Consider the following 22105-nt stretch of genomic DNA (forward strand, 5'->3'; position numbering starts at 1 on the left):
GAATTCAGCCACAGGCTTAAAGTGCACCCAACAAAGGCCTAATGGGGCAACTATTTTTTAAACATGTGAGATTCGGGATCAAAACTACTATTGAAATTTTCATGGACCTCAGGATGTTCTCAGCCTATGTAAGAGCTAAATCAGTGCTTTCGATAGAATGATTAAAATAAATTGTGGTGCATAACACACACTGACAGCACCCTCATGCCTGGTTCTGCTCCGTCGTGAAGGGCGTGAGGGCAGGAACACACTCAGGAGAGCCCATCTTCCTCTGAGCTGCCGCTTGCTAACACGCCCCTGGTACCTTCTGAAACGAGCCTCTGAATCTGCTGAGCCCTATGTCGCCTCTGCAATCTCACCAAAGCCACGCGCAGGGATGCGGTCAGAAACACATTTTCAGTTGAATTTTTCCAAGCTGTAAAGAGATCTTTGGCCATTGAGGGGAGCCACTGGTTTGGTATATGAGCTGTTCTAAATATGATTGTGGATTTCAGACGCCATCAACCTTCTGCATCTTCTGAAGCCTGCCTATTTCTTAGCTGCTACAAGGTGCCCACAGAGTATGAAAAAGAAATTTAAAGTAGGTTAATTACTATATATTCAACATCACTATAAAAAAGAGTTTTACATGAGTACTTTTAATTGGATTTGAAGATGTTTATTGCATTCTGGTTTGATGAAAAACAAACAAAACATACATGTATTTAGCACGAGCTGGTGGGATACACCGAGCCTAACTGGGTGCGCAGCAGTCTGAGAACGGAGTCGTGAGCGGCCCCGCCGTGATGAAGGTTTCCTGCAGCAGTCAGGCACCAAGCGTAACAGTCCCTAGTTCTCTCCTTTCAGCACTGGCAGCAGCTCACCATTGTCTCTCAGTTCCTAACAACAAAAACAGAAAGCAAAAATAACATGTATGCATAGAGATGAAAAATAGAAACCTCCGAACCATCCCAGATTGCACCCGAATCCAAGAACCAGAAGAAATACTAGACTGGAATAAAACTCCAGTCTACCAATACACTGAAACCAAATATCACGCCATAAAAACTGAGTGCACTATCAGATTACAAAATTGAAGTTAAAAGGCATTCAGAAACCAAGACTGTTCAGCATTAACGCACTCAACAATTAGAGCCTCCTATCTAAACAGCAATAAATAGGGGGGAGAACTGTGAGTAACGTGCAAACACAAATGTGGAAAAAAGCAGCAACGTGCTGTTCGAGTCCACACAAGTGCGATGCACATGACAGCCGCAGCCCCACAGGCAGCACACGGGATCACAATTTCAACCCAGCCTGGGAAAGCCACAGTACTAGTACAAAGTGTACACGGAAAGGCCAAAAACCTCTAAAAACACATAAAAATCCAGAAATATTTTCTCCTATCTTTCAAATTTAAAATTTGGAACACAGCTATCAAATTTAAAAGGTGACAATAAATGATAACTGAGATTTTCTAGTTTGAGATAAACATTTAATTTGATGTTAGTTTTCAGGTTATTACTAAGCAGCATGAACATCAATTAATAAAACCACTGAAATCCATTTCACCGCCTCTCTGGTTAAACCCTAACAGGTGTGATCCCGTCATACAAACTCAGACAACGCTCAGTGCCGTCTTGGGATCTCCTACCATCGATCCGCTAACAAGCAGACATCCGACGCACAAAAGGAGCAGGCAGGACTTTTCTGACGCATGACCGGGAGGGGAGGAGGCCATGCGGCTCATGGTGAGGCCTGGCAGCCCGCAGGTGGCATCCGGGCGCCACAGCTTTCCTAGTTGTGGCGTCACAGACGGCTCACCTGACCTCTCTCCATCGGTGTCCCCTCATCTCAGGGCGCTGTGAGGATGGCCTAAGCACAGGGGCAGCGTGGCCGGCCCATGGTGGGACCCTCGTCACCAGCACTAGCATGAGCCGACCTGATCTAAACATTGCCACTCTCTGAACAAACAATCTGCAGGGTTGAAGCAGGCACTGACTACTACAAATTAGCTGCCGTTCTTCTCAGCTCACTAGACTGACTCAGTTGTTGAATCACTGGGTAACTTCTTTATTCAACCATTCAACAAAAAAGGCTCTCAGTGATCTTAAAGGCCAGCCAGAATTAACCCAAGTGGAACATCACTGATGTTTCCAGTGAACTAAAGATGAAGAACTGAACTCTGCAGGAAACAGACCAAAGTGGCAACCTAACTGTCCCCGGCTATCTTCTTGGGGGAAAACGTTACCAGCATCACACCTTTCCAAATGCGTGTTTTTAGCAGGTGAACAAGAAGAGTCCTCTAACATCCCGTTACAGACCTACAACGAAGTTGCCCGTGAAGCTCAGCTTTAGAATTAAATGAGACTGATTGATTGTTATCTTCTCCAGAGTTAGCAATGGCTCAGGTACAGGCTATAAAACACTCACACAATACAGGCTCAGGAGTGTTTGGGCTTTGAAGACTGTCTGGGTCTTAAACAAATAAAAAGTATATATAACGTAACAAATGCAGATGTATTTTTGTTACTTCCGGGCTATTCAAGAGCTACTATGTGAAACCTTGTTTTCTCCTCAAGGAATGAGACACTTTACAAGGAAAACTGCCTCTCTGCGTCCTGAGAAGTGTGAAGTCAAACAGGGAACACTGCGGCAGCTAAGAGCTGCGTGGGGGAATAGCCAATGAGCAGCCTCTGCAGGGAAGGACACTCATGCCAGTGCTGACGAGACGACCAGCCCACAGAGCTGGGGTCACTCAGCACTGGGCTTGAGTCCTCTCACGATATGAAAATAGGAGCTAAAACTTACTTTAAAACATAACTAGAAGCAGTGCTACTTACTACTTGCTTTCCACTTATGAAGTCAAACATGTGCCCAGAGAAAGTTCTCCAAGCAGCAAGGCAAGAGGAAGGCCGGCCCGAGCACTGGACATTGGAGCAGCCCCACCTTCCATGGAGGCCCGTGCTTCCCGAGTGGAGCCTGACGTTCCTCCTCAGGCCCCGTCCTGGCCCCGCCCACTGCCCCCCTCCTCCAACACCAGGGTGCCTGGCTGGGCTGGAGGCTTGGAGGGAGTGGCTAAGAAAGAGAACCATGGTGCTATTGGGCGGGTGTGCCTGGAGAAAAGTCATGCCCGCTGAAAATTCCCTGAGAGTTTATGGAAAGTAAACCAAAGAAGTTAATCATCAAAGATGTATTCTCCAAACATGCTTACAACCTGACAGACCTAACCGAGCTGCAGCATCTGAGACCAGAGGTGGACCTGGAGATGGCCCCCCGCAGTCTCCCTCTGTTCTGGGGACCGGGGACCGTGGGCTCAGATCTGTCACACAGCTGGCAGGCCAGGCAGCACTGGGTGTCAGGCCTGCCCCCGGCCTGGTCCTCTCCACTCCACCACGCAAGTGCACACAGGCAAAATCACAGAACACGAGAAATAATACAAAATAAATATAAAAGGACAGAATAACTTCAGGAGCAGGAGTAAAACATTTCTATAAACGATTCAGAAACAAGAGGGGCCCCGAAGGACGCAGAAAACATGTTAAGTATGGAACATGCCAGCTATCCAAAGCAGAACGGATGAGAAAAAGAAAAGCTAAAAACAAGGAAGACTTAGCAAAGTGGGAGTAAAAATCAAATTTTGAGCTTGGCCATAATCAGAGCATCTCAGAATGCCAAGTGACAGTTTGGCCCTTAGCGGGCAGTCCCTCCGGAGATGAAGGAGGTCGTGCAGAAGGCCCCACAGTAGGGGGATGATCTGACTGGCTCAGGTAAGGGGTGAGAACAATCTGATCCACCAGGGGCAGTGAGAGGACACGGTACTACAGACACAGAAATGGCAACACAAGGTCAGAAGTGACTAGACAGGAGGCCACTCAAAGAAGCCCCATAGTTACTGTTCAGTATAAAATGATGATTTTCAAACATGCCAACATTTTCCGTCTTTAGGATACCAGACGAACTCCGACCTTACCTTAACAATATCCAGACCTCCAACGAGCTCCCCTTTCACATACAGCTGAGGGTACGTGGGCCAATTTGAATAAGTTTTTAACCCCTGCCGAACCTACGGAAACAACAGGAACTCTGAAACCTTACTATAAGACCCTAATGAGTAAAACTAAAGCAAATGACGAGAAACATAAAATACAGAACTTACTTCTTCATCCTCCAATATATCAAATGTCTCGTATTCAACACTACAAAAAGGAGAAAACATTTTAATGGGAAATAGTTTTATTAAACAAAAAATTGTAAAACCTACTTTGTGTTTTAAAAACAGTCAAGAAAAGTTAACAGTTTTGTTGCTACTGACATTTATGATGAAAAATGGAAATGACTTTACTTTTCAATCTGTCAGGTACCCCACAGAACAAGTCAGCCCAAGATACAAATTTATCTGGATTTTTCTCTAGACAATATTGGGTTAGAGAGGGGTCGTCACACTTTGTCTCAAAGGGCAAGACAGTCAACATGTGGGCTCTGTAGGCCACGGTCTGCTGCAGATGCTCTACCCAGCTGCACAGCACAGAAGGAGCCTGACAAGGCAGACATGAGGGGGTGTGGCTGTGCACCAATAAAACTTCATTTACAGAAGTCAGCGGCCAACTGCAGTGTGCCAACCCGCAGATTAGACTTGTATCCAAAGTTCACCTAAGTCTGTCCTTAATACTGCGTTTCCAGCCCTCATCCCTGGGGCTGCTGCCTCTGACCTACTAGAAGCTGCTCAGGGAGCAGGAAGGAGCAGCTCTGAGGCCCATGGACACCCAGGGACACCCACAGCTGGACCGGAGGCTTGCTAGCAGGACAACTACACTGCCAACAAACGCCACCTTACGGAGCTGTGCTTCCCCCCCACATGAAAACAAGCTGATTTCAGAGCACACGTGCTGTTCTCGATATGCATAAACCAGTGAGAGTGGTGTGGCTTCATGCTGCATAATGAACACCATTTGTATAATGAACGCAAAATCACTGCATGGAAACCGAACCACCACATGTACTTGGAAGGATGTCACTATCAGGTGTGATCAAGGAATTAGTATGAATGTCAGACTGATTCCCACAGGGAGACTGTGGAATAGGTAAAGTCCCAAAAACTGGCCAAAGAAAATGCCACATGTAAAAAATAAATTTCAGTTTTCATAAAACCAAAACCACCTTCATAGGGAAATCTTATTCACTTAGTAAACAAGTTTCCAAGAAAATTGTCCATGGTGCAGAAAACAGTCAAAAAAAATAAGATGACAGGATAAATCACCAACTACCAAAAAGCAATGTCTGAAAGAGAAAAAAAAAATATTAAAAAAAAAAAAAAAAGACCCAATGGAAGTCTCCCTTCAAGGTGAGCTAAAGGAAGCAGATCCTAATCAGAACAGTGTGATAAAAATAGTAAGTTACAGAGCCATCTATGAGGGACCTAGGACGTCCTGGGCCTGAGTATATGTAGGTGTGTGCATGTAGTCACGATGGCCAATGCATCTCTGAACAGTTCTTGTAAAGAGATGCGTTGGCCATTCACACCTCAATGGACACTTGGCACACAGCCCCTCGAGGCATGTGTCGCTAGACCAGTGAAGGAAAGTGTAAAAGTGGAGGGGCAGGAATACAAAGCCAGCAGTTTTTTCTCCACAGACTGATGGCTCTCAGCAAGATCACAGTCTGTTCAAGCTAAAGAGTCCTGCTCATCGCAAGTCTGCAGCTGAGAGGGCTCCATCTCCAAAGAAGCCCCTCTGCTCTGGGATAACAGGGACTTGCAAATCCAAACAGCATTAGACAGATGGGGGCAGAAAGCAACATTATGGAGACCTTCCACCAAACACATGGGCTGAGACAGCCCAATGCTGCGCTGTTCTGGCCTCACAACCTTGCAGAGGGACACACTGTCACGAGGGACAGGCAGACTGAGCGTACCACGCCAGGGAGCTGTGACAGAGGGAAGATGGGGAAAGGGGGCCGTAAAAGCTGACGACCAGAACCAAGCCGGCCTCCCCAACATCCTCGGGCAGGGTGAGCAAGGGGCAGGCAGGAGACCAGACTACAAAAGACTCTATAGACTCTCCTCTGTAAAATGTCACAATCTGCTTTTGAAATCAATCATTTTGCTTTTTATGTCCCTAGAGTTGTATTTAACATGTGCTACTCAACTACTTTCAACCCTGCCCATAAATATCTAAATATTTCAAAGATTACCTTCCCCATAACTGCATAAGTTTCATTAATCTTTTTAAAGCTACGGCTAGGATACTTATAATATTAAAAAGAAGCTATGGTGAGATAAGAAATAAGAAAAAAAAAAAAAAAGCCAAAACATTTGATAAACTCTACAGAACATGGGTGAAGTATCTCCAAACAAGTGGTTTTGTTTTTAACCAGAAAAATCAACGCAGTTTTCTTAGCTGGCAGCGTCGCCGCTGAGCAGATCAAAAGCATGAACACAGCCATTTAATTTCCCCCACTTCTCAGATGCACATAACGACCTCCACATGTGCTCTAGCCATTTCATAAACTGTTTAGAAATGAGAATATTTTTGTAAGGAAAATTAAAAGCCTCTGATACACTTTCCTTAAAATATCTTAACGCATCTCAGTTAAGGACTTTCTTCTGGGAAAGTAGACAAATAGTTATTTTAATGATCGCCTTCTAAGAAGCTCCTTTATGTTACCGATCGGTTGACACTGGCCAGAAAATCCTATTGTGGTCTCAGTTAAAGCATTCACAAAACACTGTAGCAAAAATAAAAAAAATATATGGATTTAGATGTAACAACTGACAGGCATCAGTGGCAGAACCGAAGAGTTGGAATTTCTTAAACACACCATTTGAAATCAGGATTTACGTACCCAGTATTATTTAGTATTTCCAGAATTTGTTTGCTGAATCCACATTTTGCTTCCTAAATTTATAAAAAGAAAAAAAGAAATGAGTAAAGATGTATTACATTTTCTACACAGGCCCCCGGCATGGTCCCACGGAACATCGCTCACCAGGATGGCACGGACCCGCCACAGTGCACTTCAGGCTCTGACCACCAGAGAGGACACCTGTCCTGGAACCTGACAAGCTCTATGGTCAAACGTTCCTCTGAGTGGAACCTCGACGCTCCACAGAGTTCAGTTCCTTCTCCATTTCACTCTCACAGATGACCTCAACTCACCTACCCTTTTTGCAAGGATTGGGATCACATCTTCCTGTTCCCAACTAAATAGTCACTCCCATTTTTTAAAATTTATCTTTACATTACAGAGCACTGACTTTTTTTTTGAGGTTATGGCACTGATACATTTTTGTCAGGCCCCAAATCTCAGCAATCCCATGGGAAAAGACCAGGCACCACACGAACTTCTTAACAGCACACATGATTCTGCTCCCAAGACGTATCAATACTGGCTGGGCTTCCAGAAAAAACTGTGTTTTGAGAATAAAAATCTGCTTTAAATAATCACCAAGAAAACATAAAAAGATAACTTTATCCTACTAAGAAGTATTAATTCCTCTATTTTGTTTTAATAAAATTAGTGAGCCAGTCGAAGAATCTAGGCCCTAACCTAGTGACCCCCATATGCTGAACCCTTTATTACCAGCTCCCTAGTCATCACCTTCACTACAACAGTTACACTGACTAGTTACGCGAACTAGTTGGTTTCACTGTATCAGTTATATTAACTCTCACACTAGTTATCGCAACCTCATTCTCAATGACTCATGAGGCGCACCGTCCATTCACACATGGTGCAGTGAAGCCAGGGAGGTCAAGCAGGCGGCCCACAGGCCTGGGCAGCGCCAGGGCCCGGGGGAACGTAAATGGTCATCTCCATTCCATCAGCCTCACCTCTCAGGGCTTTAGCCTCCCCTGCTCCCAAACAGACCACACTGTCCCCCCGTGCCCACCTCCGTAACTGGCTGAGAATAAAGAAAGGTAAGAGAACCCCGTGTCTAGAGATCTCTGTTCTAGTCCAAATATAAATGGTCATCAGTTTTGCTCAAGCTGTTGGAGGGAGTGATCTATCAAACTTGATATTCAAAATGATGCCAACCAATATGTACCTTCAACCAAAAAGCTACAGGAACCATCCCATTATAAATAAGAACTGCCAAACTATTTCACCATTCATCAAACGGTACTGACCACACACAATGCTGTGGGGTTTATTTCTCCATTGCTGACTTCTTAAAGGGTGATCTAGGGCTGCACACCCCAAGAGCTTCGAGGCTCCCTGTACTCGGGAAGTATCTGGACCAAGCTGCCCACTACAGGAACCCAACAGCCTGGAATGGTGCCAGGACAGCAACTTACAGAACCAGGACAGAGTGAACAGTGTTGACCAAGTTTGGCAGCAGAAAGAAATGCACCCCACTGAGATGCTGATGATAAAGTCAAGCAAAATGCAGATTACTTTGTTTGATCTCCATAAGCACCAATTAAGGCCTGGATAACTTCCTGATGCCACTACAGCTTCATTAGCCACAGCTAGGAAAAAAGATTTAAGTGTCCCCTTGTTGCAGATGTTAACATCAAAAGAAATTACAAATAAAACCATTTTTGAGTTCTTTACCTGTTTGTTTCCTTTCATAAAGAGCATCACAGAAGCTTTATTTGTCAGTACTTTGAGCCTAAAGAGAGAAAATTGATATAAAATGGCTCAGCTCAATTATTAAACACCACTTTTGCTCCGCTTCAGGAGTAACATGCATATTTGAGGGATAGCAGGATGATAGTTCACAGCTCTGAGTGGCATTAAACAAGCAAATGCATTGACATTTTCCTTTATTTCATTCCCTCCCTGAGCCACCATAAAACACAATATGGCTTTTAAGGCAATGAATGTTCCTTCGACTTGCAATTCAAGCCCATCAACTCACAGCACTAAAAAAATAATAATAACTAACTCAGTAAGGAATTGTTCGAGAAGGGGCCTGTCTAGGGAGCCCACCCACAATTTCCAAAACCAGATCTTGTGTGCTCCCTTCTCCACCACGAGGCCACACACAGCTCCACACTCCCTGGCGTCCACAAGGTCACTCTGGGAGGGGAAGTGCTCAGGGCTGCAACACCAGCCACCAGCAGCTGCTCAAATCAAACACTCCCATCCTAACTTTGTCTCCCACTTTCTGCAAGATTTCACACCCCGTGCTCTCACTTGCTGTCAAGGGCGCCCGCCGTCTGTGTCTAGCCTAAGGTCCAGTCACCCATCTCAGAACAGTCCGTGTCATGAGAATGGGCTGAAGACCCTCTGAGCCCCATGGTGGTCACATCACCGGATCCTCCTCCCACTGGTGCTCTGCGTCACTCACAGCTCAACACCTCCTCAGAGAACAAAGTTATCACAAATGAAACACACAACTCATGCTCACAGCTAAGTCCTGTCCACTTCAGAGAGAGGATGCTGGGCTGATTCTCAGAAAAAGAAGAATGTGGTGCTGATCATCATCCATCACCTACAGTAACCCAACAATCTGGATCCAGGAAACCCAGATATGTCCCTCCGTCCCACATGCAGAGAACATCGCCAGACCCGGAACTCAGGCTCTGGCTCTCTGTACTCTGGCAGCACTTTAAAGGATCACTCAAAATACAATGAATACAGATCTCTACAGAATCTCTCTGTAACTAGCCAGTTAAATTGTGGTGTCTGAGGCCACAGGAAATAGACACAGCACACTAGGAAGGAGAGAGCAGATGTGATGAAGACAGGGACACAAACGATAGCAAGAGTGTATTCAACAGAGAAAAATGGACTGAAAGCAGATGCAAGCACACACCAAGCACAGAGGACTTTGGAGGCCGCACGGCCTCCATGAGCCACCCAGGGGATACAGCAAAGAATGCAACTGGGGGCACGCCTGGGCGGCTCAGCTGGTTGAGCATCTGACTCTTAATTTCGGCTCAGGTCATGATCTCAGGGTCGTGAGATCGAGCCCCGCATCAGGCTCTCCATTCAGTGCACAGCCTGCATGAGATTCTCTCTCCCTCTGCCCCTCCCCCAAGAACGCAACTGGAGGCGCAGAGTCACAAGGGACTAGGAGCATCACTGTCCTATCAAAAAGGCAGGAAAGGGTACAAATCATTTGAGAAAATGTGGCACTTACAGGTCAGCTGGACATATATGGGATACTATTTATTAATCAAGGACAGATAAATGAGGTGTTTATTATTAAACAATTTTAGAAATTCTCAAAATGCTGAATAGCAAGAAAATTACAAGAGAAACTTTCACCTCACGGACTCAAGCCCCAACTACGAAAGGCTGATACGCTGATGTATTTCAAAATAAATTCTTCTTTAAACCTCTACATTAATTCAAATTTATTACAATAAAAATCCCTTTAAGCCTCCCTACAGACCAAAGTCCAAAATTTCCATAAGATAAAATCTTTAAAAGCTGATTGAGATCCTTCGTAAAACAAAGACCAATTTTACAGCTCCAAAATCTCCTTGAATTCTAAGTTACCGTGATTAGAAAAGCAGTGTGATAGCCCGAAGTGTTTACACACATACCACACACACAGCCTGCACTCCTCACCCGAGGCACCCCTCACGCTCAGTGTTCTGACAATGCCGAGCAGGAACTGCTACTTGAGGACCAGGACTGCTGGATCCCGGCTCAGAAACAGAGAGAAAGAGTAAAACTGAGTCATGCCACTGAGAAAATGATATTTCTATAAAAACAAAGAATATCCTCCACGTAATCATTAATTTGGTGTAAAAACTTCCCCAGTGCAAATGAGACCTTCCCAAGTTTGCATGGCTAATCTGACTGCAAACAACACAATTATGACCTTGGCACACAAAAACAAATCCCTGATTTCTATATGGAAAGAGTAATGCAAAAACCAAGAATTAAATATTTTTAAGGTACTAAATGGTAGACGATTTGAAACTTTTAAAAACACTTACCTTTCCTCTAATTTGGGAGCTTTAGGGCAAATTGTATCTAGTTCATCAGATGCTTCAAGCTCCTGAAATCAACACGTATGTAAGTTTAAGAAAATATTGACAACATAAAATAAATCAATCAGAGAAAGACATGTATCATATGACCTCACTGATATGAGGAATTCTTAATCTCAGGAAACAAACTGAGGGTTGCCGGAGTGGGGGTGCGATGGGAGGGATGGGGTGGCTGGGTGATGGACATTGGGGAGGGTATGTGCTATGGTGAGCGCTGTGAATTGTGCAAGACTGTTGAATCACAGATCTGTACCTCTGAAACAAATAATGCAATATGTGTTAAGAAAAAAAAGAGGAAGAAGATGGCAGGAGGGTAAGAATGAAGGGGAGTAAGTCGGAGGGGGAGACGAACCATGAGAGATGATGGACTCTGAAAAACAAACTGAGGGTTCTAGAGGGGAGGGGGTGGGGGGATGGGCTAGCCTGGTGATGGGTATTAAAGAGGGCCCGTTCTGCGTGGAGCCCTGGGTGGTATGCACAAACAATGAATCATGGAACACTGCATCACACACACAAAAAAAATATTCACAACATAAATCTCCTTGGTTGTATGGTATTACAGAGTATCGAGCATCTCATCAGAAATACTTCATATATATTCCAGGTTCATTTTTGTAAATGCAAAGATTCTTAAGGAATTTATACTCTAGATTCATTACTGTACTTAGAAAAGTGTGTTCTAAATGAAAATTCTTTACAAGGCGCAGACTTCTCAGTTCTAACCTTAATTATGTCAAGTCCTCCTATGAGCTCTCCAGAAACATAGAGCTGGGGGTAGGTGGGCCAGTTGGAGTAGGTTTTGAGGCCCTGACGAACTTCTGCGTCGGAGAAGACATCAAAACTGCCAAACTGAATACTATGTTTGTTAAGGATTTCCACCATCTGCTTGCTGAAACCTGCGTAAGAAAAGGAAAATCAAGAACTTAGCTTCTCTCTCATAGCCGTGATTTCATATTCCTTCACAGCACGCATTAGCTACTGACCGTAGAGTCTGCCTCTGTTTCGCCCGTGACCTACTCAGTACACCTACACAGCACGTAAAGAGAAAACAAATTCCAAGAACCCCTTATCTGGCGTTGGGCTATACCACGCGTTCAAGTACGGCTTAGCATTTAGCACACTCGTGAGTCTAAAAAAGTCTGTGTATATTTATCAATGTTCCTCTTAATACTAGGCACATTTTTTGTTGTAGGAGAAACAATGCTGGCCAGAAAGCCCTGGCACCTGCGCCATCCAGCCCGGAGACGAACAGTTGAGCCCTGGACAGGCCCCCTCCCCTCCCTGCACTTCCCCATCCATCAGGGGACTGACCCGGATGCCCCAGACAGTCCCTCCCAGCTCTGCTGTCTGTGAATCTCTAAGAATCACCACTGGATGGAGGAAAAGCCCCAGAGCGGCCATCATCAGCCACTCCTTGCGCACACAGACTGGAAACCTGACTGTTTGGTTTCTGTTGCCTTCTATCAGGTCTGTGCGCTCGGTCTAGCACTTCTCTGTCTTTTGCCATCTCTAACAGAATAAATTAAAAGTCAAGGAGGAATGTGTTCTTTCAGTCGAAACTGGTACATTGAATTTCAAAGCTGTCTTCTCTGTTGTTATATAGGCACTGTCAAGAGACTGACAGTGTTCCTTCTCATCTGGTACCGTAACTTGACAGTCTCTTTTTTAAAACTATTTACATTCCCTAAAGTATGTAATGTGATTTTTTTTACTGCACTGTAGTGACAATCTCATGTTCCATGATTTTATTATACTTTTGTGACACATTTTTGTCCTGTACTTTTTTGACATCATTTTCTGATTACGACATTAGTACTGAAGTGTAAGAGTGTGAATACCAGTCTTTTATAAATCTATTAGTCTTGTCTGAAAAGAGGATATTTTTCTTTCCATAAGCTAATTCTTCCCAATTGTTTGTCAATACTTTGTACCACTCCACTCTCACATTCCATCCTTCTTTTCAAACACAGTCATAATTCACTGGAAAATGACCTATTCTTCAGGTGCAGAATTCCTGCAGGATTTCACGGCATCAGCATTTTGAAATAAAATCAAATCATAAAATTCAGTATAAGATTAATTGCAAGAATAGGCTTCACCTGATGCCATGCAAAAGCACCTTTACTCTTAAAACCTGGATGTATTACTGAGCTCCAGACATTTTTCAGATCTACAGTTTATTGAGATAAAGCACTGGTTATTTCTTTGTACAGCATATAAGTTGCTTTTCCTACAACTCAAGTGTTAAGTTCATGTACAGCCTGAAGTAAAACACTGATTCTGAAATTTTTTTCATTCATCTGGGAGTTCATTAGTAAACAGCTAACGGCTGATTGCTGATGGTTATTCTGCTGCCAATATATTAACTCATTTCTACTGTAACTGGCTGAGGAAAAGCTTTCTTTTAGCTTTAGGCAATTACATGCAGACTAGAAAGATTGATGGGTAATGTTTCATTTTTAAGGGTTAAAGTGGCAGACTGGAAATGTTATGCTTAAGGATAAAATAGTGAGAAGGCTTCCTTCTAATAACACAATATTTACACTATTTTTTTTAAGAAAAATGCATGCATGCACTAAAAATGTTTACAAGTGGAAAAACCACGTATAGCGGCTACAGAACCAGCATTTTGGTCTGCAGTCGTTTGTACTCATGACAGGAGGCATGAATAGTACACCTAACTGGGCCATTTCATCACTATCTAGTCACAATAAAACCCTGAAGCCCACTTATGAACCAACGATGCTTGTGTCTGATTTAAAAAGAAAAACCCGCTAAGATAGACTTTTACTGCAGAAGAAATGTCTGTCCCGCGGTTCAAATACCCTTTGCTTTGCTAAAAGCTTTAACTGAAATGGATACAAGAATTCCCAAATAACTTAATTAACCTGCATGTTCGAGGATTTAACATTCTGTTTAAAAAGATGGACATCTCAGTGCTTCTTGAAAATCTGCCTAAAACATGAGAGTCATCTCTCCTGTCCTCCTGAGGAACACAGAGTAAGGATAATCTAATTCTTTGATGACAGACACCCTATCAACGTGTCAGGCTCGTAACACATGACACACTTCTGCCGGGAGAGCCCAAAAGTGAAAGCTACGAAGACAGAGTGTGAAGTGTGCAAGGGTCAGGCTGAGACCCAGCGGGCTCCACGGCAGACCCTGAAATGGCTTTCAGGGTTTCCTTGAGAGAAAACTTAATGTTACTCACTCGTGGCTTTTGATTAATTGAAATCAAGGTGGGGGCCAGCTAATCAAAAATCACCATAGCTCCACTTCACAACAGGAGCCCAAGGGGAATACTGGGTGCTACTAACGGCAGGGCCTTCCAAGGGAATTCTGTACAAAATATGGAAATACCAGCCAGTCGCTTTCATGAGCACGAATGGCCACTGCTTTTATAAAGGAGGCTTTGCCTACACCCCGTCTCTGAGGTGCCGACACAGCAAAACCTCTTTTCCACTAAGTAGCTCAGAAAGGAAGCAGGTGAAAGTCAGGTATGCTCCTACGTAAGAGAACAGTTTAAAGATGCAGACAGTGTGTGTAACAGGGCACCACAGGAGGGGAAACAGAGCCAGAGGTGTGTCAGTGAAGGAAGTGGCAGGGCACAGCCACAGCAAAAAATACCTTCTACTTGATCCTTCCTTAAGATCCTTAAGTAAATATTTTTTTAAAGAATACCTACATTCTAAAATAATCTATTTACCGTATGTCACATATTTACTATATCTGACAGAAAGACATGCTGTTACAGAAATCAAGATATCAGAAAACAGAAAAGCCTGTTAAAAATGTACTTTTAAAAATCATAAAGAATAGGGGCACCTGGGTGGCTCAGTCAGTTTAGTGCCCGACTCATGATTTGGGCACTGGTCATGATCTCGGGGTCGTGGAATCAGGCCCCCGAGTCGGGCTCCACGCTCAGCAGGGGGGTCTGCTTGAGATCCTCTCTTCCCCTCCCCCCGACTCAATCTCTCACTCTCTCTCTAAAACACATAAATAAAATCTTTTTAAAAAATTACATGGGCACCTGGGTGGTTCAGATGGTTAGGCATCTACCTTCGGCTCAGGTTGTGATCCCGGAGTCCTGGGATCGAGCCCCACGTCGGGCTCCTAGCTCAGCAGGGAGCCTGCTTCTCCCTCTCCCTCTGTCTCTCCCCCAGCTCATGCTCTCTCTCTCTCTCTCTCTCTCTCTGTATCTCTGTGTCGCAAATGATTAAAATCTTAAGAAAAAATAAAATAAAATAAAAAAATACAAAGAATAAAAAAGTACTTGTTTGGAATGAAACTGTAACTGTTAAATTATATATATCTAAAAATCTCTTTTGAATTCCTTAATTATATCTTTTATTATCTAAATGTCTATAATACTGTGTTTTTCAGATTGTTCTGACATGTTGTAAAGCTTCTTTTTTATTCTACCTTGTTATTTATAGTCTTCTAAATGCCAGTTAACATACAAATGGCTAGAAATACATTATAAATTAAGTCTAATAAAAAGGTAAGCAGGAAAATGACTATTTCTAAGTGTAATTCTAACTTACTTGAATAATCATACAACATCTGATCTGAAAAGGATCTCCAAGACTGACTCTAACCCCACCACCACCAAAGGAAGGACTGAGTGCAGAGGGAGGGTTACTGACCTGTACCTACATCACCAGGGCAGGAGCATAAGGTGGTGTCGGGATGCGACTCACCTGCCATGACATCTGGCTACCATGCTTCCCCGTGCACCACCTCCCCTCTGCTGCCTTAGCACCCCTTCCCAAGCTGCACTTTGGAAACCTGCCAGTCTTGTTAGGTTCTCATTCAGAAAGGAGTAAGAGAATGCTCCTGTTCCATCCCAAAGAAGAGAGTATTCTATTGGTTTTACTGTAGGCTTACTGCGTAGAACCCTTCCTACAGGTTCATCCACATGTGACAACAGTTCACCCACACTTCAGATTGCAAGGAAGGCCCTGAATAAAACCCATCAGACTCATGTTGTAAGTCCCTGTTCTCAGGTCACCACAGAAAGTACCAGAAATGATTTTCCTGCCTGATGGGAGAAAGGAAACCAGGCGTAACCACTATTAAAAACAAACGACCACAACCGAGGTGGGCTGTTGCTATCTGGAGTTAACTCTAGTAGAGACCAAGTTAGTTTTTCAACATATAAATAGCAGGCATTATCTGACGTGTAAATACTAGCAAGGATATTTTTCAAGTAGAACTGAGAGAAAAAGGAACCGTTTCTTTACCTTTTTAAGACAGGACTCAACATGAAACTTTATTTTTTAAAACTAGACTTTCATAATCTACTATGTAATTTGCTAACCATATAGGGAAGAATTTACAATTAAATTTACACTGGAAGCTAGGTTATTTTTATAAAGTCACACTGGACATGCAGTAATCATATCAATAGCACACTCCATTTTACTTGGATACACTGCGTATCTTAATAAACTCCCTCCTGTATAGTTGAAACAAATACTCTCAGATTCTCAACAGCAGCATCAAGAGGCATTAAATGCTCAATTATGAAGCATAATAATGTTGTACTAGGCATAGTAAAAAGAAAATAACATAAACCCAATACCAGAGGGGCCAAATAAACTCTAAAACTCACTTAAGGACAAAATTACAAGCATATATGTACAGAAAATAAGAGTGACTATAAGCCACAGAACTCAGAATCTTTCAATTATTAGCACCTATAAACAATAGGTGAACACTGCAGTCACATAATTCGACGTTGGGACAAGAAGGAAGGCAAAAGCACAGGGGGAGACACAGGAACGCCACCAAAATTCTGTAAATTTTTAAACTGCTGAATCTGGACTACATGAATCGAGAGAGACTGCCAAGAAAGACAGGAAACTGTTAATAGCAAAATGAACTGAGCAGACAAAAGCCCATTCAGGTGACAGCAATGTGATAGCTGGAACCTAATCCCAACTCCACTCCGAGGTGACCTGAGCAGACTCCCCCTCTTTGGGTACTTATGTATATAAAACAAAAATCTTCAGATGATTTCTAAGATGCCTCTGGGTTCCAACATTCTCTGTGTGTGTGGTGCAACCTAATTCTCATCACCTCACGACAGAATGCCAGTGGGACTTAGGACCTTCCTGATTTTCTAAAGGTATCTCAACACAAGTGTAAGAGGAACGGACAGCAGGAACAGAGATGGGCACCTAGTTGCACCCCACACTGGTGAAGCACCCGTTCTGTCTGCGTCCTTGTCAAAGCAGCTTCTTACCGCAGCGCGGCTCCTGAGGAGTTCCTTTCATAAACAACATGCAAGGGGCAGCATGAGTTAATTTCTTCAGGCGAAGGTTGAGATCTTCTTTAGGATGCTCGTTACCACTGGGTGGGAAGGAGCCGCTAGATGCATGGCGCTGAACTTTTTTGGTCAACTCTGGGGCATGTGCACCATCTAATCGGTCAATTTTCTGAGAATTCTGAAGTTAAAAAAGTTGTTTAGAATATGTGTGGCATTCTTTCATCATCCCTTTTAAGATCCAAAATTTTAACAAGTATGAACTCATAGCTCTGGCCAATTTGTAAAGGGGTCAACACTATTATAAGATATGTTTTTAAAAACCTGATTACCAATTGCCCGATGCATCTCAATTTTAGAAATACGTAATGGTCTTCTTTGTTTCCCTTTTTGGGAACACACTAGGAAAACATCGCTATACCTCAAACTCAAACCAGATCAGCGTCTAACCAAAAAAAGAAAAGATTTCCCCACCCTCATGGGGATGAATCTATTACTAAGTATAAATGCGGTATTGGTGGGGAACCGTGGTAACACTCAGGGGTGCCCTAAAGCACAGATTTGCACCTGCTTCCTAAGAGAGTCATTAATCAAACCAGGACCAGCCACATGTTCCATTACACCCAGGCACATGCCCTAAGCAATCAACTTTTACCCCACTCAGGGAACATTTTGGGTCTATAACCAAGTATCCGGATTATTGTCTAGAAGCCCCAACTCTGATTGCCCATGACACTTCTGCAGGATCCCCAGGCCAAGCTTCGGCATCAGTGCAAACAAGGAGACTATGAGAAGACAGGGCAAAGCCAGGAACAACCAAGTGCCAAATGTTCAGGGATCAGGGGAGAGGGTAAAGGAACCAAGACAGAGCCCCATGGCCCACGACAGAAGCAGGATCTCTTGGGCCATCTTTATCCTTACCTTGAAAAACAGAAAGGTGGGAACAGAACTAATTTCATATTTTTCAGATACTTCAGGAACGGCTTCAGCTTCCAACTTTAAGATAAAAGAATTTAAAGCTTGATTATAAAAAGGTCCTTTCTTACTACTTCAATATGTAAATCAGCTTCACATGCATCATCCCTTCAAGTAGTTGATGTTTTTAAAAAGTATGGTACAAAAGTTTATGACACATTTACATTTAAATGAGACTCACTGGGCTGGCGTGTCATCCACTGAGTCTGCAGTGTCAAAACAGGTTCAGAGGTTTTTATTTTGTTGCACATTTCAAAAGATGCCTGGAGGCTGTGAATAAAATTTTTGGTGCACTAGTGACCTAGTAAATTTTCAATCATATGCAGCTACTACTATATTGAAATCCATAAATCACTGACCCCAGTTATGTCATGATTACAGTGTTTATTTTCTGCCCACAGCAATTCTTGCTGTTTGCTCTATTGACTAATTTCAAGAGGCAGTACATCATGACTGACAGTTGTAGCCTTCTGCAAATTATGAAGCAAAAAGGAGTATTTCTTCAATAAACTATTGATGTCTGATAAATTTTACCGTTAACTCCTGCAGGGCCACTGGACACTAAGCAGATATCTTGCTAGGTTATTTGCTCCTGGGTCTATTCATACATTTAAATGCATTTTAAATAAGATGACTGCATTCTGCTTGATAATTTCCTTGAGGCCCCTCAACCAGATATAATGTGCTATGTGACATACGAATTTTAAACGTATTTAATAACTCAGTTTCTAAATAATTAGAACACAACTCCCGTAAGCTATTTATGTAGGACTTTGTAAACCGTACACTTTGAGAAAAACCGAGACGTAATATTATACCCTTCCCTCATAGGACTGTCAATTTAATATAAACTTTTTAAAACCAATAAAAATCTGTATTCACATTATACCTGTAGGAAATAAAATTTATTGATAAATTATATTGTTAAAAGATTTAAAAATATATATCCTGTATTTTTCCAGGAATGAAGGATTTCCACTGGGCTTGAAACACTATTTTTATCTAGCGCTTTCCCCGATCCGGTATCTATCTATCCAAATGAACCCTGATGGTAAGTGGGAGGCAGAGTCATTTGTCTTTGGTTTGTGTCTTCCATCTCATATATTTTCTGGGTGCTCTTTTCCTACTTTATTTTTTTTTCTTTAAAACACCCTTTTGAAACAATTACTTTCATTTTTCAAAATGTACTAGGTGAAAATCATATACATTTTAAATCAACACCAACTGTCCAATAAACCTGAAAAAAATGAGGAAAAGAAAAAGCATTTGGAGAGAGCTATTTAGAACACACTTTTTAAAAGTTTTTAAAACTTTTGTGCTGCTTTCTTTCATACAATTGCACACTCAGACCAAAGAGGAACAGAAAGGGCAATGATTAAGGCAGTTCATTATTTTCTCTCTTTCAAATAATCTCTCAAGTGCCCACCACACGTGGGCATTGGATTAGGCTCAGTTACGATCCCTATCTTTGGTACTACTGGATTCTAACAGCAAAATAAAACAAATTTTAAAAGGGGGCAATACTAAGAAAGAAAAAAAAAAAAAACCTACAAGATAATAGTCTTAAGCCAAACCAGGAAGCATCTGGACTCAAAAACACAGTCCTCTGTGTGGCCAAAAGTTGACCTCTTCTCATGTTCCTGCTGGTTTCCAACAGTCTCCCTTAATGACAACTCTTCCAGGAAGCAAACAATCCTCTTGAAATTCCTAAAGCCTGGAAGATCACCACATGCACCTCTTGCAAAACAGCTCCCAGGAAGACGAGATCTTAGTAAGACAAAGGCAGTGGTTGACAGACAAATCCTCCCGAGCACTGGCCAGGAGCGCCACTGAAGGCAAACCCATTCCCCCAGAACAAGGGTATCTGAGTCCTAAAACCTTTGCACATTGAAATTCTTTGGGAACATTTTTATTGGATGTAAAACAACATGACAGTTCTATCAATAAAAATAGAAAATACTGAAAACCGATCTGCATTCAGAAAAGACCAAAGATGATCAGTAAGAGCGATCTTTCATGGAAAGCCTACCCTGTGCCACAAACCATGACAGGCCCTTTGCAGACAATGGCCTAAACTACTTAAAACCTGGAAAGGTGGGTAGTATATAATCAACTCAAACTTACAGGTGGCTAAGTAAAGATGTAACTTGTCCAAAGATACATAGTTAATAAGTAGTAGAGCTGAGAAACAAACCCAAATTTGTTTGACTATAAAACCTGTTTTTTCACTATACTGTGGTATACTTTTTCTACTGTATCAATCAAAAAGAAAGATTAAATTTCAAAGATAGGATTTATACATGACTTTATCAACCACCAAACATGAACATTTCCAGAATGGAATCTCAGACAGAATGAATGCCTTTGGTGGGAACCACTTGCTTGCTGAACCATGACTCTCGAAGTCAGACCCTTCCCCTGAAGTGTGCTGCATGCATGTCTGTGGAGTGGGGTGAAGAGAGGCAGGCAAGTGTTACCACAGCAAGGTAAATCCAGAGGTAGGGAATTCACTCTCTCCAGGGTCACCAAAGACCACTACGACAGTAATGGCTAACAGCTATGATTAATCTAGGCCAGACACTGTTCTAAGTGCATTTTGTGTACTGACTCATTTAATCTGCCCGATAATGGATGCTGTTATCACACCTGACTTCAGGAGAAACTGGAACTTAACGAGCTTAGGTAAGTCAGCCAAGATTACAACACTGGTGGAGCAGGGCAGTGTGGCTCCAAGCTGCACTCTACACTACCACGCTGCCATTTCAGCAAATCCAATGGCTACCCCTCTTTCCTCATTTTACTGACCTTTCAGTATCATCAGTGTGACCACACCCACCTTCTCGAGATACCACCTTCTCGACATACCACCTTCTCAACAAGCCTTCACTTGGCTTCCCGATTTTTCTTTTTCCCCAATTCTGAGACTCAGTCTCTCTGGCTTCTTACTTCACATCTGGCCAACCTCTACATGGCTGGCACACCCCAGGACTTGATGCTGAGTGCACTTCTCTTATTTATGCTCATTCTCCCTGAGTGGTCTCATCCAACCCTGTGGCTCTAAGTAACACCAATACGGCCACAATGCCCGAGTTAATATCCATGCCAGACCTTCCCCCCATCACCTCCAAGCTACACACTCAACACCTGCACTCCGATCTCTACTAGGTATCTCCCACTAAACCTGTTCCTCCCCAGGGCATCTTGATCTCTATAATCCATCCAGAGGATCAGATCAAAAAGGAGACAATTTTGATTAATCCATTTCCCTCACCGGACATCCACTCCATCAACAGGTCCTCCAGGTTCCCCCTCCAAAATATAAGCCAAATCAGACGATGGCATCATCTCGATGCTCCCTCTCCACTAGAGTCCAAGGCATCTCTAACCTCGCCTGTGAAATAGCCTCCTAATGAGTGTACTTGCTTCTAGTCTGCATCCTTTCTCCCCCCCCCCCACTTCAAACCACTCCCCACAGGACAGCTGGAGGAATCAACTTAACAAGAGAAATCCAATTGTGTGTCACTTCCACTGCACTCAAAATAATACCCAAACTCGGGGCACCTGGGTGGCTCAGTTGGCTGAGCCAACTGGCTGAGCCTTCGGCTCATGTCAGGATCCCAGTGTCCTGGGATCGAGCCCCACATCGGGCTCCCTGCTCAGCGGGGAGCCTGCTTCTCCCTCTCTCTCTGCCTGCCTGTCTGCCTACTTGTGATCTCTCTCTCTGTCAAATAAATAAACAAAATCTTAAAAAAACAGTAATAATACCCAAACTCTTCCAGTGCCCACAGGGTCATCTGGCTGTTGCCTCCCTCTCCAACCTCTTGCCAGAACCTCTCCTCCTTCACTAGCTCCACTGGCCTTCTGCCAGCCCTCCGGCAGTGTTCACTTGCTGATCCACAACCTAAAAGTTCATCCCCAGCTCTCCCAATGA

The 22105-nt window shown here is 43.2% G+C and overlaps 1 protein-coding gene across 5 annotated transcripts in view; it reads right to left on the minus strand.

Moving 5' to 3' along the window:
• Window positions 1-619: 619 nt before the first annotated feature.
• GLRX3 (glutaredoxin 3) overlaps window positions 620-22105 on the minus strand; it is a 32835-nt gene continuing 11349 nt past the window's right edge. For 2 of the 5 annotated variants that reach the window (XM_028119930.2, XM_028119931.2), the window contains exons 3-11: window positions 18121-18195; window positions 17179-17380; window positions 11655-11827; window positions 10878-10939; window positions 8536-8593; window positions 6823-6875; window positions 4139-4178; window positions 3953-4045; window positions 620-879 (exon numbers count right to left, since the gene is read on the minus strand). In XM_028119930.2, the coding sequence (XP_027975731.1) occupies window positions 829-879; window positions 3953-4045; window positions 4139-4178; window positions 6823-6875; window positions 8536-8593; window positions 10878-10939; window positions 11655-11827; window positions 17179-17380; window positions 18121-18195 (807 nt within the window). In that variant the 3' untranslated portion in view covers window positions 620-828. Of the gene's footprint in view, window positions 880-3952; window positions 4066-4138; window positions 6706-6822; window positions 6876-8535; window positions 8594-10877; window positions 10940-11654; window positions 11828-17178; window positions 17381-18120; window positions 18196-22105 lie in introns of those variants that run through there. The other 3 variants (XR_015767064.1, XR_015767065.1, XR_015767066.1) reach the window with 3 other exon arrangements.

This window comes from Eumetopias jubatus, unplaced genomic scaffold (assembly GCF_037043125.1).
Source record: "Eumetopias jubatus isolate StellerSeaLion01/CBP00866 unplaced genomic scaffold, mEumJub1_p1.0 scaffold_17, whole genome shotgun sequence".
Lineage (NCBI taxonomy): Eukaryota > Metazoa > Chordata > Mammalia > Carnivora > Otariidae > Eumetopias > Eumetopias jubatus.